The 15986-nt window shown below is 43.1% G+C and overlaps 2 protein-coding genes across 7 annotated transcripts in view; one reads left to right on the top strand and one right to left on the bottom strand.

Annotated features, from left to right (window-relative positions):
- CREB1 (cAMP responsive element binding protein 1) overlaps nt 1-4858 on the top strand; it is a 38194-nt gene extending 33336 nt beyond the window's left edge. For all 4 annotated transcript variants that reach the window (XM_049800721.1, XM_049800712.1, XM_049800729.1 and 1 more), the window contains one exon: nt 1767-4858. In XM_049800721.1, coding sequence (XP_049656678.1) covers nt 1767-1911 — 145 coding nt within the window. In that variant the 3' untranslated portion in view covers nt 1912-4858. The remainder of the gene's footprint in view (nt 1-1766) is intronic.
- A 5262-nt stretch (nt 4859-10120) lies between these two features.
- METTL21A (methyltransferase 21A, HSPA lysine) lies at nt 10121-15555 on the bottom strand. Of its 3 annotated transcripts, XR_007507385.1 has the most exons (4): nt 15343-15555; nt 14050-14161; nt 10891-13039; nt 10121-10365 (listed from the first exon to the last, which is right to left on the bottom strand). XR_007507385.1 is itself a non-coding variant. In XM_049811389.1 (3 exons), the coding sequence occupies exons 1-3, from the start codon at nt 15487-15489 to the stop codon at nt 12642-12644; spliced, it is 657 nt and encodes a 218-aa protein (XP_049667346.1). In that variant the 5' UTR covers nt 15490-15555; the 3' UTR covers nt 10875-12641. The 3 variants fall into 3 exon arrangements, 2 of the variants coding, with proteins under 2 accessions (XP_049667346.1, XP_049667355.1); XM_049811389.1 differs by lacking the exon at nt 10121-10365 and having other exon boundaries at nt 10875-13039; XM_049811398.1 differs by lacking the exon at nt 10121-10365 and having other exon boundaries at nt 12842-13112.
- Nucleotides 15556-15986: the final 431 nt, after the last annotated feature.

The raw sequence follows: 15986 nt of genomic DNA, 5'->3' as shown, positions 1-15986 counted from the left end.
TGAAAAAACTATTACGTTGTACAGGTGCATTTGTAGATTGCTGAGCTGTGAACACAATGCAAAGTTACATGAGCAGACCCAATGCTTATCTGAGGGACTTTACTGAAGTAAATAATGCTGAACAGCAGAGTTCACTTTTTTAAAAGGTTTTTCTATAGAATGACACCCATCTCCCTTTTTTATGTATTTTTCTGATATCACTGAATAGTAGATGTTAGCCTTTCAGGCTCTGCATTTGAGAAAAATTTAATTAGCATTCTGAATCCCCTCATTTAGTCAGCAGTCTTATTCCAGTAAAAGAAGGCTTTTGTGTTTGGGAAAGCCAAGAAGAACAATGGGGAATTACCCCCACTTGAGTTAAATTGACAGCTTTTGCAACAGTATCATGTTGCATGTGGTGCTTTTAGCCTGCCTGCTTAATAGATCTTTGCAAATCTAGGCTCCATAGCAAAGCAGGGGAAAGGGATATAGAGAGGCAGATGGTGAGGTGGTACTTATTGGAGGATTATAGCGTAAATATTCATAGATATTATTGTGCAAATTTTCTGTGTAAATTTTACATTTTAAAAGCTCTCTTGTAATTCAGTATAACTCTAGCTGTTCATAATGAATAACTAATGCACACAGACTTGAGGTGGCTTAATATACAGCCCAAGCTGGCAGAAAAATCACGAGAAGAAAGAAAAAGTTGTCACCCAAGAAGACAGGTTAGTAGTTTGCACTGAGAGGCATTTCCTGATCCAGTAGTACTTACTCTTTTGGTGACACAAGTAACAGCCCAAACTGACTTAAATTCTAAATGTTGCATATGGCCCACCGAAGTGCTGCAAGCATGTGAAGTTGTATTTGTAGGGATGACAAATAGATACCTGAGTCCTTTCAGGGCTTACAAACTAGGTTTTCTTCATCCGGTCTCATCTGTGGAGCTGAATTTCAAAAATTACTTTTAGAATCTTCTTACCAGGTAGTTCCTGAAACAGACATTCTTTTTTACCTATTAGTACAACTACTGCTTATTTAATAAGCAGAAGAACTGGGTTCAATTTTGTCCTCTCATTTCCCAGAACATTGACTGTATTGAGATCTGCTTCAGCACATTAACACTGCCATGTTCTTGGCAAAGCAGACAAGGACTGAAGAATTATATGGTTCCTAGTGACTGTTTATTTTGTGATTTTTTTATTTGAGCCATTTATATTATCATTGCAGTGGTGCAGACATTATTAATAAACTGAAAGTATTGCTCAAGAGCAAATATGTGAATGCTTTAAATACAGCTTTTTTTGCACCACTTGAACATCCTGACCATTAGTATTTGGTTGGACGGCAGCAAAGGGAAGAGTGAAGACTATAAAGAGATTAATGGATGAATGTTGGTCTTGTCCATGTTTTTATTATTCATCTATTTGTTATAATAATAAAATCAATGAAATTATTGCAGCAACATTCAAATCACCCTAAAGGCTCTTAATGTAAATCCTGCAAGCAGAATTTTGTCATTGAGTAAGATCCTTTTCTCAGAGAAGCAAAATTTTATGGGTGCTGATTTACTGGGATCTGCATGTTGAAATGATCTGTGGATCTTGAGTGTGTGTGATTTGTGAGGAGCAATTCATGAACTCAGCATTTTTCCTAACTTGCATTTCTTAACAATACCTCCGTATTCTAAAAATGGCAGTGCTAGGTAAAGGTTTGACCTGAACAGCTAAGTAGCCCACGTCTGCAAGTCATCATTCTGGATTTGAATGGCGTTTTTTGCTTTGCAGAGAGGCAGCACGTGAATGTCGCAGGAAGAAAAAGGAGTATGTGAAATGTCTAGAAAATCGAGTGGCTGTGCTTGAAAACCAAAACAAGACACTGATTGAGGAGTTGAAAGCACTTAAGGACCTTTACTGCCACAAATCAGATTAATTTTGGATTCCCATTTTCACTTGTCCAGGTGGGATAGAGACTGGTTCTGGCTATGCCCAGAAAGACAAAGTAAACTTTTTATTTTCTAAACATTTCTTTTTTTCTATGCGCAAAACTGCCTGAAGCAACTACAGAATATACTTCATCTGTGCTTTGCATCAAACTGTGAATGTTCAAGTACTTGCCTCCACTTCTCCCCCTACAAGATTATTTTCATCATCAGTCTCAGCATGAAGAAGAAGAACAGGCTTCTTTCTCATCTCCCCATCCTCTTCAAGGAGTAACAGCGGTCTCTTGGGAAGTTACTGTGGGGAGGGTCCTGTAATGATTTGAAGAATTTGTGCTGAGCCCTTTCCATTGCCTTAGAGACAGAACCACCCCAGCCTCTTGGTCCAGAGAACTGTGGGCCACATACATGGAGCATACATGGTGCAATGAAGAAGCAATGGTTGCCAAATTGGTTTCACATATTCATTATGAACTATAAAAATACATGGCTAACTGGCATGCCAAATGAAAGGCACTTCACAGTCACGTTCTTGATGTGGAGATAACATACCTTTTTCAAACTAGCCCAGAAGGGGTTTTGATTTGTAATCTGTATTAAACCCTCCTGGACTAGTAAAAACTTCTCCATACCTCAGAAACAAATGCATTGAAATGAGCTTCACTGGTCAGTTGTTGCTTCTCAAAGCTTATGTGTGCAAGTGGGTTCAGCATTATGAATGCACAAAAAGCAAACACCAACTTCATAGGATGTTGGTTGGGAAATTATATTTGGATGGGAAAGGAATTCAGAATAAAAAGGTACAACAGTGACATTTCAAAAACAGTCACATAGTAAGCAAGGGTAACACTTGAAAGCACTACCTGTTCATATGCAGGACAACTAAGCAGTTGAAGCATGGCCAACTCCACATACATACTCCCTGATGATGGTATAGTCTGTCCCCCAAGTCCTCTCAAGCAATGAGGTTATTTCTATTTCCCTAGCACTATCTTATGTAATGGAAATTATTATACTCAATGGAAACATCAGCCTGGTTTGCTAGATTCTTTTTCAAACTTTGAGGCTGCCTTCCATACATAAATTAAATTTCAGTATGACAAGTACCAGGACAACCTCGAATACTGAAGAGGACTTCAAACACAAATATTCCAACTTCTGCTTCGCAAGGGACTATATTAATTATTTGAACCTGGCCAAGCTAGCTAAACTCTTAATTTATTTGGAGGATTTTTTCATGTAAAAGGTCAGATTTACCGAGTAAATTATTCCTGTAAGTAAAATTACTCATGTGCCTCAGATGTTTGCAAGATCAAATTTTTGTGTGCACTGAGGAAATGAAATATTTCCCAAATTTACACTGTTAAAAAAGTAGTTCATGTTTAAAACCAACTCTGTACTAAGCATTAGGACTTAAAAAGAATCATGCTGAAAAAGAACCGAAAAAGAATGTCAAGAAGTCATCAAAAAGAATGTGTCGAAAAGAATCGTGTGCAGTTTGTTTACTGGCCCTCTGAAGCCAGACTCTTGATATATTAGCTTGGGTAATTTGATGGAGTAAGTTTACTTCGGGCTTCTGGTCAAACTTTTATGTATAGAGACATAGGAATAAGGCTCTGGTCTGTACTAACGCCTTCCCTAGCGAAGTATTCGCTAATATTTTTTTTCCCATTCACTCTACCTGTTTTTAAGATAAATTTCAAACATGAGCTTCTAAAAGGTTATACAATCAATGTGACGTTCTAAGAACATTTGGAAGACTCTGGGCAGTTGAGTCTCAAACAGCTAAGCAGTATTAAAACTTCTAGTTTTCTCATTTGAGAGGGCATTCAGTTTCAGAGACTTTCAAAGGAGCAGGGTTAAACTCACAGCATTGTTGTTAAATCTAGAGTTAGCAATAATTTCAAATTACGTTTGTATTTGAAGAAGAGAACATAAGTATCAATTATGAAAGAATTCATTTTCACAAGTTTTGAGGGGGTTTATAAATGGTCTATTTTTATCTGCCATAGAGAATTAATGTTCATGGTTTTATTTAATGAAAGTTGAATTTATTAGTTTAGCAATGCAAATGTGAAGAAGACTCTAAATTCTCAGTAATGCTTTTATAAAAATGGTCTGATTCTTAGTCAGAGAATACAAACACATAGAACGGTTACCAGTTTTTCAGAACTAGCGCTGAAGTAGAAATGTTGATAATACAGGAGTCATTCTTATAAAACATGAAGTTCATGATGGCCTAATTTATACAGTTATATGGGATGGTTCCTCCAGCTTTGAGAAACACGGAAAAGGCTGTACATGCCTACATTAAGGCTGTTTCTTTTGTAGAACCACCTGTTTGCAAAAACTTGAGTTTTTGCAGTGAACCTGAATGAGGCTAGCTGTGATCTGAGAGCTGTTCCTAGTGGGTAATGAGCAGTGTTTAGCGCTTGCTGATAGTCACTCGGCACAAAGCCTGGGAGCTGAAAGGACCAGGGAGCCTAAACCAGTACCCAGGCAGGGTTTTTCTAATACAGGGTTGGTGCAAATTTGTGCGGCAGTGACAGGAGAACTGTGTTACTGCTTTGTCTGTGCATGGTCTGCAAGTAGTCTGTAGTGTTACTAGTCTAGACCTCATTAGCAACTAATGTTTCACTAGGAAAAAGAACATTAAAGTTCATAGAGCTCTGCAAGGATCTTCACTTGCATTTCAGCTGCACTGAGGATTTAGGGACTGGAATTTATTTAATGGAAATTTTAAATGACAATAATAAAAAATGTATTAGACCAAGTACAGGGCTGGCTAGGGTTACCCCATACATGCTTTACTATTCACACTGGGAAATAAGGGAAAGACTATGACACAGGAATCCATTCATATGTTATTTATCAAGTAGTGAGGTTGGGGTAATCAGCTTCTATAAACTAAGGCCATTTGGAAATAGGACAGAAATTATGCTGGCAGGGGGGGAGGGAGGGTTAGTTTTATATCTCACAGTTGTGAGTTTTCAAGGATTGATAGCCTGTTTTACCTGAAGAGAGGGTTAGAAAGGGCTAGATCCATTATGTTCATAATAAACAAGAATTGATTTGAAATATAATTTTTGTAATGTCATTATTTTGCAAAACAACAGCACCAATCAGGCAGTTAAGATATTGTCAGAGGTGCTCTTTTAATTTAGATATTCTTGGAAAATACATATGTATAATATATGTACATATATATATATACACACAGTATATAATCTACAGCTCTGAGAGCTTTTAAGTCAGGAATGCTGAGTATTATAGTATATGGAGGTCAGAAAAAATTTTTACTTTTCTGTGTATGTCTGGGTGTGTGTGGACGTGTGCGCGTGTGTGAAAGCTTTCCCCCGCCCCGGTAGTTCTGGGCTGCATTATTCTAGCGCTTATTACCGATTTGTTTTGTGCTGTTTCTCAGTTATCCATTTTCAAGAATTTTATTTCACCTTTCATGGCTTTCGTGAGGTTTCTTTTTGGTTTTTATTGATGGAGATTTTTGAAATTATGTAAAAAGTTGTTTTACAGCAACCACCACCCCGCAGAATAGTTCACTTTTGGGCTTTTTCTCTTTGGCAGCTATATATCAAAGGCAAAACAATTGGAAAGGTTGTTAAGGTGTTACTTTCTAAAGGAACCACTGGTAAGGCTTCTGTTTTCCTCCTGGGGTTGTGGCGATGCATTTTTATTTAAGCAGCAATTTCACCAGAATTTGGTAGTTGCCAGCACCATTGCTTGTATCTGAAAGCACAACTTTAGCCTGTCATGCTCGTCAGGACTATACAGACACCTGTAGGTTCAGGCTGTTCTATAGTTGGCTTTTGCATTGTAGACCACTGTCTTCTCCGGTACTTGTACGTTGATCAGAAAATTGGTGGGGTGTTTGGAATCATTAAGAGGCTCAGGAAATAAAAAATAAAAAAAAAAAAAAAAAAAGAGAGAGAGAGATTTAATAAGGAAAAACAGCCCTGGTAGTTTCTGATCTAAATTTGTACTACAGGTTTTTTAAAATCTGGGCTTCCAGTAGACTGCAGCTGCAAGTAGTCATCTGTTAGTGAAAATTGGCCTCTGCTTTTTTATTTTATATTTTTTTTAATTTATGACAGCCAGCCAGTGCTTTTTGTGGGTTAAAGTAAAGGCAAGTCTCCCCATCAAAACAAGTTCAGTATCAGTGATTGCAAATCTATGACAATTTGTAGAGGATTTCATTGGTTTTCTAAGACCCTGTTTTTATTGTCATTTTTTCACCCTGAAGCTGGTTAGTGATGTAACATTTGCCAATGATCTAACCAAGAGGTCATGTATTTATTTTTGTTACACTATGTTCTTTGTAAATGTTTAATTAAAATGTGCACTTTTTAAAAAAAAAAACAAAACAAAAACACAGAACAAAAAAAATTAAGAGTAATTGAGTTTGCTTGAGAAGCTTCCTGGCACAATTGTTGTAATCCTGCTGCCTGCACACAATTCACTCCTCTCCCCACAGCAGTTGACTCCTTTACAAATTTAACTTGCTGATTAGCACCTGGCGTCCAGCAGGCATTACTTCAAAATGGCAGGAGATCTGAACAGGCAATACTGAAGACTGGAAAGAATTAAGTGTGTGGTGTCTCAGAGCAGTATGTACAGGACGGATGTGAAATTATTTTTAGAATAGAACTAGTTCAGTGATCCCAAGTGGGAAAGGGAGGTTAATTTGGAGGAAAAGCTGAACTGTTTTTCAGCCACTTTATTCCCCGTTTCTTAATCTGAGATTTGGCTGCAGGTTTTACAAGCTGCATTCCAAGAAAATAAATCAAAAGGCTTTCCAGTTCTTTGACACCAGGAAGTAAAGGTACATTGACAATGCGTCACCCTGCTTTAAAAGATAAAAAAAGCACAACCACCTCTCTTTTGCAGGAGCAGTGATAATTTAGCTATAACCCTGGAATCTGTCACTGTGAGCAGGTTTTGAAAGCATACAGTACATTGATGGTTCTCTGTACTGTGCCTGGGAACTCGTTTCCCTGAGCTTTTGAATTTGCTAGCTGTACAAGACACTGATTTTGCAGAAACCTGAATGTATCATGACGCTTAGTTAGTCTGGGAGGAGCCGGACTGATGAAGAGAAACGAGGTGCTGAAATCCTGTCTATCTACTGTGTGCTTGTGACAGGTTCAGGTCTGTGGATGGACATGGCTGAAACCTGTACATCTTTGGGAAAAAGGGACCAGATCCAGTTGGTAAAGAGTTTGGCCTTGTAATGTGTTTGTTAAATGTATTTAAGCTCTGGCCTGCAAAGAGGCTTGCTGGGGCTAGTTCACATAGCCCCAGTTGAAGTCGGTGACCTGTTTGCATTCTGGTACTGCAAGTGCGGTTTGTGACTTGCTGTTGAAGTGGTGAGTTCAGGTCTTGCTTTCACCAGTGAGAGGCAGGAGAAGTTGGCTGTCCTCAGGAGCTGTGTGCAGGCAGAGAAAGGGCCAGGGACAGGCTGTAATGATCCATGGTTGGCACACTTCATAAGCTGACCACTTACTTACTGTACTCACGACTTGGGAGCACTCGGTTCACTCAGTCTCTGCCTTGGCTACGTATTTCTCTAAATTAGGGGATAGCTGAGTGAGACCACAGGGAAGGAAGGCCTTGAGCCTGTCAATTACCTGGAAACGGCCACTCTTTAAGAGCTAAGGATGTTTGGATGCTCTCCACAAGTTGTGTTTTATCCAGGTGCCACTCCATTTTTTGTGTGTAATGGCATTTATTTATATTGAAACATTAATTTTAAAAAATTCTAGACTTCGAGTTTGTATGAGATTTGAAACTGTGCTGCTTATATGGACTTCTAGGGATGGGATGGGGAACAGGGCAAGAAGAGGTGCTAGTTGGCAGCCAACCCCTCCACAGACTTGTCCAGAGATTGGTTGTTCACTTAAAAAATGAGTTGTTTCTAATCTGGATTTATAATTTGAAATTGTTTTGGAACATCATTTTTCAGGGAAGCTTCCAGAGCGAGGGTTCTCCCTTTGTAATGTAAGCTGGAAAGAGTACGTTCACCTCATCTGCATTTCTGATTCTTTACCCAAACCATGTCAGCACAGAACAGGGTATTTGAGCTTGACTCCCACATACTTGTGGAAGTTAAAAGACTAAATGAAAATCCATTATTGGGGGAAAATAAATTCTTATTTACATCTCCCTAAAAATCTAGAAACATCCCTGTTGTGTTTTGTTTTGTTTGTTTGGTTTTTTTTACTTAATTTTTTTGTGCTTTATCTGTGTTTTAAAAAAAATTGTACTGGGTTATAATGCATTTTATTAACACTATGTACATATTAGCTGCTTTGTGTTTCAGAATGGTAGTAATTGCTTTGTATATTAAAGTGATTCTTGTGAATTTGTGAATTATTGTCATAAAGAAGTGCTTTTTCTTACTGTAACCTTTGTGGTATAAACTGTCAACTCCCTTTTTACACAAACATTTATGTGCAGTCACATAAACATGCTTTAAAAAACTCTACAAAGTCTCTTTTTTGAGCAGGATGTTCCATTTACACTAATTTAGTGCCAAATGGTAGCTAGATAGGAATATGGGAAAAAGCGTATTTTAAGCAGACTATTCTGTCCTCTCATGATCTGTGGCCTGCTGTAAGTATTCATGAGATAATTTTCCCGAAAGGGAAGGCTTTTTTAATCTTAATTAAATTGAATTAGATTAGTGAGAGTTTCAAGTCCTGAAAAACAAAGTTTCTCTTCCAGTTCTGATATTATTAAACCTGCTTTCCAGTAGCCATTCTGGTGGCAATTAGTTCCATTGTTTAATAATGTGTGAAAGACTTTTCCCTTTCACAGCTTAAATATGCTGTCCTTCTCACTTTTAAGCATTCCTGTAAACCGTGTAGTACTGATGTTAATAACAGAGCAGAACAGAAGGCAGCAAACACTGCAAGGATCGCAACCCCATTACGTAATCTGCAAGGCTGGATCCAAACACTGGGATGAAAGCCAGAAGAACAAATTCAGCACTGAGGTAAACACACCTCCAGTGAAATCAAGGGGAGGCAGTAAGGTCAGCTCATTATCACTGGGATTTTGTGGTTTTCACAACTGAGCGTTTTCATAATGCCATTCACGTACTTGCTCAGTAAAATCTACATCTCAGTAATGAAGGAGAATCCCAAACAGGGGTTAGTCCCTGAGGTAAAAATGCAGCTTGGCTTGAATTTCACAGTGAAAAGAATCGGGTAACACAGATCCCTGTGCAGTCAGTAGGTCAGCTGGTGAACCTGATTCTTCTGACACTGCTGCACCTTGAAGCTCTTTGTCCGTAAGATAGAGAGCTGATTTCATACTCTGTGTCTTAATATTAATCAAACATGACTTCAGTTGCAATGACATTTTAGAAGTTTGTTCCCTTGCAGAATGGCATGTTTCAGGGGTGGTTTCACAATCTCACAGCGTGTTCGCGTCTTACCTGGTCACTTCCCTGTGACTTGGATCCTCTCCTTAGGGTGAGTATTTCGTTTCTCAAGAGACTATATACGCATTGCCCCACGACTCAGGAACCCGTGCCCAAACACATCCTCCCTACAGATGAGTTCACGTCATCTGTTACAAAACAGGACCAACGCTGTGGAAACCACCCGAAGGAGAATCACGCCGACTTCTCTAGTGCCGGCATGAACAGGGTGACAAAGTGCTTGGGCAGGGTGTTAGTGTAATTGCCAACCAGCCGCTGAAGCATTACCATGCATCAGCTCATACCAGAGCAGAAGCTCACCTGGGACCAGTCAGTCAGGACACTGAAGTTTGCAGGTGTCATCGCAGAGGGCTGCTCTCTGTGTGCTCACTCACCGGGCAGTTACGTCCCTGCTACTTCTGCCCTGCACACCCAGTGTGGCTCAGTCCTGACAATCTCCCTGAAGCCAAGTGTGATGGGAATATAAAAAAGCTGCGAAGCCCAGCCTGGGACAATGGAAGGCACTGCTCCCTGCCTGGTGCGGGTGGGCGTTAGCACAGCCCAGAGGGAACGGGCTGAGTTACATTCTCGTGGTTGGTGCCTGCCCCTAAACACTGTAGCTTAAAAAGCAACCAGAACTAATGTGCTTGAGGTTGCGGCCTAACCGCAGTATTCCTGGGTCTGGTCTCCTGAATCTAAAGGAGCGCACGCACCCCAGTAGCAGTGGGAGGAGAAGGTGTCCCCTGGAGGGGGTGCTACTTGCTGAGCTGGGGAGGGGCCACCAAGAGCTCAGCTCTGCAGGTCAGAGGCAAGGCACTCACCTGATCGGCCAGTATCATCTCACGCTTTTCTCCAGAAGTATTTACTTACAGGCAGTAGCATTGCTTCAGCCTTCAAACATACTCCCTCGGGGTTTGCATACAGCTGCTGTGTGCAACAGCAACAGAGCAAAAAGAAGCCAGGCCTGGTCTCTTCCAGCACATGCCTGCTCTGGTACGAAGGCTATGGGCTGTAACGGGAGCAATGGGAAAACAGACACTGAAAGCTGCTTAACAATTAGAAAGAGATGCAATTAAACTGATTTGTTGTAAAAGTACAAAACTTTTACTATGGTCAAAGCAAGGCCTGGAGCAAAGCCTCCTTCTTAAAAGTGTGTAGGTTGCCACACTAGGCTTTATTCTGTCCTTACACTTCATTGCATGCTTTTTAAGTGTGGTCCTACTATAGCAAGAGCACAAGCTGCCAAGGCTCCCAGTATCGCAAGCTGCAGCCTCTTGTGAGGGCTGAGCACAGCCAGGTAGCAGGCTTTTCCCACGGACCAAGTCACATGCACTCACAAGCCCAAGCACCAGCGTGCTGCTTTCTTCCAGCTCCAGCCCAGAGGGAGCCTAGTACACAGTGAGCACAGATGAGCTCGGAGACAAGGAAAGACCAGTGGGGAGGACGAGAAGTGCTCAGAACTTACAGCCAAGCTCCAAAAACTGGAGCCAGAGAGAGTGGGGAGAGCTCTTAATTTTTTTCAGCCATTGCTCACCCAGTTGATAGGACAGAAGCAGCCATGTCTGACACATTAAAGCTCATATCATGTTCTGTTTTTAATTAAAGGTGCTGTCTTCCTTCCCTCGAAGGAACTTCAACTCCAGTTCCAGACAGCAGATCCCCAGCCAGCTGCGTAAGTGCTGTTTTAGTGACACCATGTGGCTTCTGAGAATACTGTTGTAAACAAGTGTTTCAGAGCAGCAACTCTCAAGCCGAGTCCAGAGCCAAGCAAGGAACTTAGCTGAAACCATGCATAAGATGCACCAGGGATGAGCGACCTTTGGGCCTCATTAATGACAGCTGTAATGATAAATGTGTCGTTTCCAGATTACAGTCTGCACATCACTTCTGGACCACAGTCCCTCTGCATCTTTTCCAGTTAGGATGTTTGATGGAAACAGAAGTGATGAAGAACTCCTAACATCCAAGGCCCTGCTGGTGTTTGCTGTTGCCAGTGCCAAAGACATGCACACATGTAAAGCCTGAACCTGACCTGGGGCTTTGTAAGTTAAGTTTAAAGATAAAACAAGTTCCGCATCCACCAAAAAAAATGTACTATTGCAATGCCTGCATTTAGAAGCGTAGCCGTCTTCTGTTAGCCCATTGTTTTCACCAGTTTTAGTCTTCCACCACTAGAAAGAGAAGGAAGTCTGCTGCTGCTGGTGCGAGATGGATTCCAGGCTGCAGCATTTTTCACGCAGGATCTTGTGGAATAAACACACAGAGGTGTTTTTACAAGCTCAGGGTATGAAATCAGTTACTCAGAACAGCGTCTAACTGCCACTGTGCAGAGAAAGCATGCCGAAATCTAGACACTGCCCCAAGGTCCAAGTAATACAAGAATAAGTACTCGCCTAGCTACAAAGCCTTTACAGCAGCACCCTCCTCTCCTAAATAACAGCTCTCAGAGCCAGAGTGAGCCACAAAAAAGGCAGAAAGTACATTATTTAACGGTAGTTTGAGAGTCAAGGGCTGGCACAGGTGCATGTGTATCTGCTCCAAGGAGCCTTGATCTGTACGAGGGGAAGTTATCTTGTTAGGGACAACCCAAGAACCATGACTGCTTCAGTACTGCAGGCATAGCCTCCATGCTTGCAAGTCAGGTAAAAACACCACTCATAGTTCTCAGTTGGCTTACTCTGCCATACTAGTTCCCAACACAGGCACCGCCCTTGTTCTTTGTTTCCCCACGGCTCTTCAATTCAGCAGTGACAGCAACAGAACAACTTTATAGCAGCTGCCTTTGTTGGTTTTGCCCTTCAAGTGGCTTCTTTTACCGCAACTTTTAAGATGCAGAAGGCCTGAAGAGTTAAAGCATTTAGCGCTAGAGTCTTAGCTTATATTTCATCCACTTTTACTTTTCTAGAGTTAAAGTGATAACAGGGGGGAAAAAAACACTCTAAGTTTCCCACAGAAATTAATTGTGGTTTGATTTTAAACAACAGATCTTTTGATGGCATTTTTGATGCCTGGAGATTTCTGCATCTTAAATCAGTTTCAAAAATTATGTTTGATAAAAAGTCAGCGGAAGACCTTATACAATTCTACTGAGAAATGAAGCAGAGGTTCAATATGCAGAACAGAAGTACAATCTTTGCTGCATAAGACCAAGTGATCGGACAAGACCATCAGAACAAGAAGCCAGTGAAATTACACAACTACAATTATATGCTTAGGAACAAGTGTATTGAGTAGAAACAAGGTGAGGATTGAACAGCGTCAGTAATTTACTAACAAAGCACAGAGTCAAAAGTCATCCTTGCGACTACCCCTCTGTGCTTTGTAGATATGAACATCCTTACTGGAATCATAGTGGACCTCATATACAGAGAAATGGCCCCTCAGCATCTTCAAGAATTTGTGATCCCGTTCATAGCGGATACGACAGGAAAGAAGAATCACAGTTTGCTCTGAGCAGAGGTGCTCCAGCGTCTGAAGCAGTTCTGCAAAAGTTTCTTCCAGATACACGATGTCTGCACCCAGGATGAAGTCAAATGCTCCTGGAGGGAAGTTACCCAGGTCTTTTCCCCACGTCAGTTCCTTCACCACAGCTCTCGGGCGTAGTTCAGAAGGTAAGTTAGCCTGTACGTTTGACTCCAGGAACTCCAGTGCTGCCGCCCTGTCTGTGATGGTAACACGAGCACCTAAGTGATACAGGAGTGTATGTCTCAGACATATAATCAATGTCCATAAATATAGCATTTGGAATACAGTGCTCTAAGAGGCTCCTTATTTCCTGTTAAACTTTAACAATTCCCCTGAGCTGCCTGATTGAAAACAAACAAAAGAACAAAACAAGCAAAAAGCCCACTATCTACATACAGCCTACCCTTCCTCAGTCACTTAAGAATATAAAATGTACTCCACATGAAGATTAAGTTGGGTAGGGAACAGAAAGTGTTTTCTGGAGCTGCTTCTTAGTGCATGAAAGTAGAGAAGTTACTTTCCGCCTTTCCATAGGTGACAGAGTAAGTTACAGGGATTGTTACAATTCTGTATTTGTTCAGTATGAGAGAGGCAGCTAGAGAGCCTCTTTCACAGGTCAGACAAAAGTTATGCCTGTGCGATGTTGCATGGCGTGATTGTATTTTGTCAAACTGCTTTGTTTTTATTATTTCAATAGGCACCTTCCACAGCCACTGGAGCTTTGAATTACAAAGTTAACCTGGGACAGTTAGTGCAAATTTAACATGGTACCCAGTCCCTGCCTCAGCCACAGACAGATCACAGGCAAATCACTTCATTTCTCCAGACCTTGCTTTCCCTGTCTGTAAGATAGACTAACAAGGCTTACGCAAGCTCAGAGAGTGGTTTCTGTCTGTAGCTTTTATGAGGACAAGTGGAAAACTAAGCACAGCACTTGCTCCCTGGGGGAGAATAGCTACAGAACTTGATGCTTCTGAGCTGAGTGCCATGGTAACAGGCGTCAGCCTTAACAGGGTCCCACCATAAAGTAAACTGCAGTGGCACCATCGCTACAATAAATAACGCAGCAGGCTCTGAAGTCTAACAAGAAAGGAAGATGACTCAGACAGGAAACGTCACAGTTCATGTATGTAGCTTTGGTGTTAACTTCTACCAGGCATGTAGATGTTAAAGTGCCAGTTTTACTACAGCTGTAAATTGCTTTAAACAAACAAAAAAAAGCCCTTACCTAGTAATGTGGCCACTATTCCCAGCAATCCAGTTCCAGCTCCCAGCTCGATCACAGACCGATCCCTGAGATCAATGCCTTCCGTCTCCAGATAAGCACACAAGACAACAGCCTAAACCAAGAGACAAGGGCAATTAAGCACAGGGCTCATTTCAGTCATACCGAACACTGGATTTCTGATTTACACAGAAGGTTATGGGAAGGATCAGGCACTTCGGGTCTGCAGTAAGACTTTGTTCAGCTCTTCTCCACCTCTTGTGTGCACGTGTGGTCTTTTTATGAGTTTTACGTAAGACTCTTATAGGCAAAAGCAAAAAAGAACCACGGAGACTACAACTCGGATGTAGCAACACTCCTTCATGAATCCCCCAAACATAACAGGAGGCAGAAAGAGTTGTATTTGGAAAGGAAAAGCTGGGGTGTGTCAAACACCGGCGAAGGAACACAGTATTGCAGAAGTGCAAGATAAGGTTTCACGGTATCTTGCGTGGTATTTCAGAAGGCTTCTGCCCAACACTGGCACACCATCAGGAAGGAGGACATAGGGAGAGTAAAGTAACAACACTTCTATCTGTTTGTATCTAACGTGTGTTGCATTTTACCGAAATCTTGACAAGGAGCGCTCTCCATAGCAAGTTCTGTCAAAGACGATGTCAAGGAAGACTAACAGCCCTGTGCACCAATTCATTTCAGGAGTTTGCTAACATTGCTACACTTGTTGTTTAAAGCTAGAGGTAAAAGTGCAATCTGTGTGTGGACAGAGACCCGACTGACGGGAAGCCCTTGGATTCCCACAGCGGTACTGCGACCGACTGCCCTGCAGCCTCGGGCCCGCCACAAACCCCTCTGTTTCAGACGGTTCTTATCGCCAAGATAAGTCTATCAGCAGTCCTTCTCGACGCTACAAGCAGCAGGGTCTGTACTGTACAGGGCGTTAAGCAAACCTCACTGGCCACTGTTAAGAAATGGGGGAGAGTTCTGTCAGTTACCCAGACTACCTCCTGTATTTGGCACTGGCTGTGCAGGGTTTAAGGTGACCCGTTTCCCCTGCAGCCCTCCAGGATCTCTTATGAGGAAAAAGAAAACAAAAAAAAAAAAAAAAGGTAAAGCAGAGTTTAACGTCTACTTTTTGTAAAAAAAAAAAACCCACCCAAACAACCCTTACAGGAAAAAAAGCCTTCCGTTAACAACTCAATGTTAACCAATGTTCCAAGGTGGTTCTGAAAGCTGGGGCAAGCGCTACCGGCAGCCGCCACCACGCACAGAAATACTTCGTTGGGTGCGAACACCTACCGCATCCCAGACCACCGCCGCCACCCCCAGCCGCCGCCAGTCCTGCCTGAGGCGGATGGTGTGGCTGGCGAAGCGGTAAGTGGCCGACGGGCTGTGCAGCTGCCGCGCTCCCCAGCCAGCTCCCTCCTCGTAGGGCACCAAGGCCATCCCGCCGCCGGCCGAGCGCCTCCCCGCCCGCCGATCCCGCGGCCTCCGCGCCCGCCGGGAGCCGCTCCGGCCCGCGCCGCCGCCCGCGGCCTGGACGAAGGCGAGGGAAGGCCCGGCCCGGCAGCCGCGGGGGAAGGCCCGGCCCCTCGCCGCCCGGCCCGGCCGCTACTCACGCGTCGCAGGGCCTGGGGGCCGCCGCGCCAGCGCCCGGCCCGGGCCCCAGCGCCCCGGCCCCCAGCGCCCCGGCCCCCCGCGCCGCGGCCCGGGGGGGGGGGGTGTCTCCCGAGCGCTCCTGCCGCTCAGCCACGGCGGGAGAGCGGAGCGGAGCGGGGCGGGGCGGGGCGGCCGGGCAAGGCGGAACGCAAGGCATGGCTGTCCGCGGGGCGATGGCCGGCGGCCCAGGCCTGGTGCCGGCCCCCGCGGGCTCGCAGCGTGGTGCGTGGCACTGGGAGGCTGCCCGCTGGGCGAGGGCTGTGCCTGCGCCCGGCCCTGGGAGG

The sequence above is a fragment of the Accipiter gentilis genome, chromosome 1 (assembly GCF_929443795.1).
Source record: "Accipiter gentilis chromosome 1, bAccGen1.1, whole genome shotgun sequence".
Classification (NCBI taxonomy): domain Eukaryota; kingdom Metazoa; phylum Chordata; class Aves; order Accipitriformes; family Accipitridae; genus Astur; species Astur gentilis.
The sequence above is the reverse complement of the archived record's forward strand: the minus strand, read 5'-3'. Positions and strand labels throughout refer to the sequence as shown.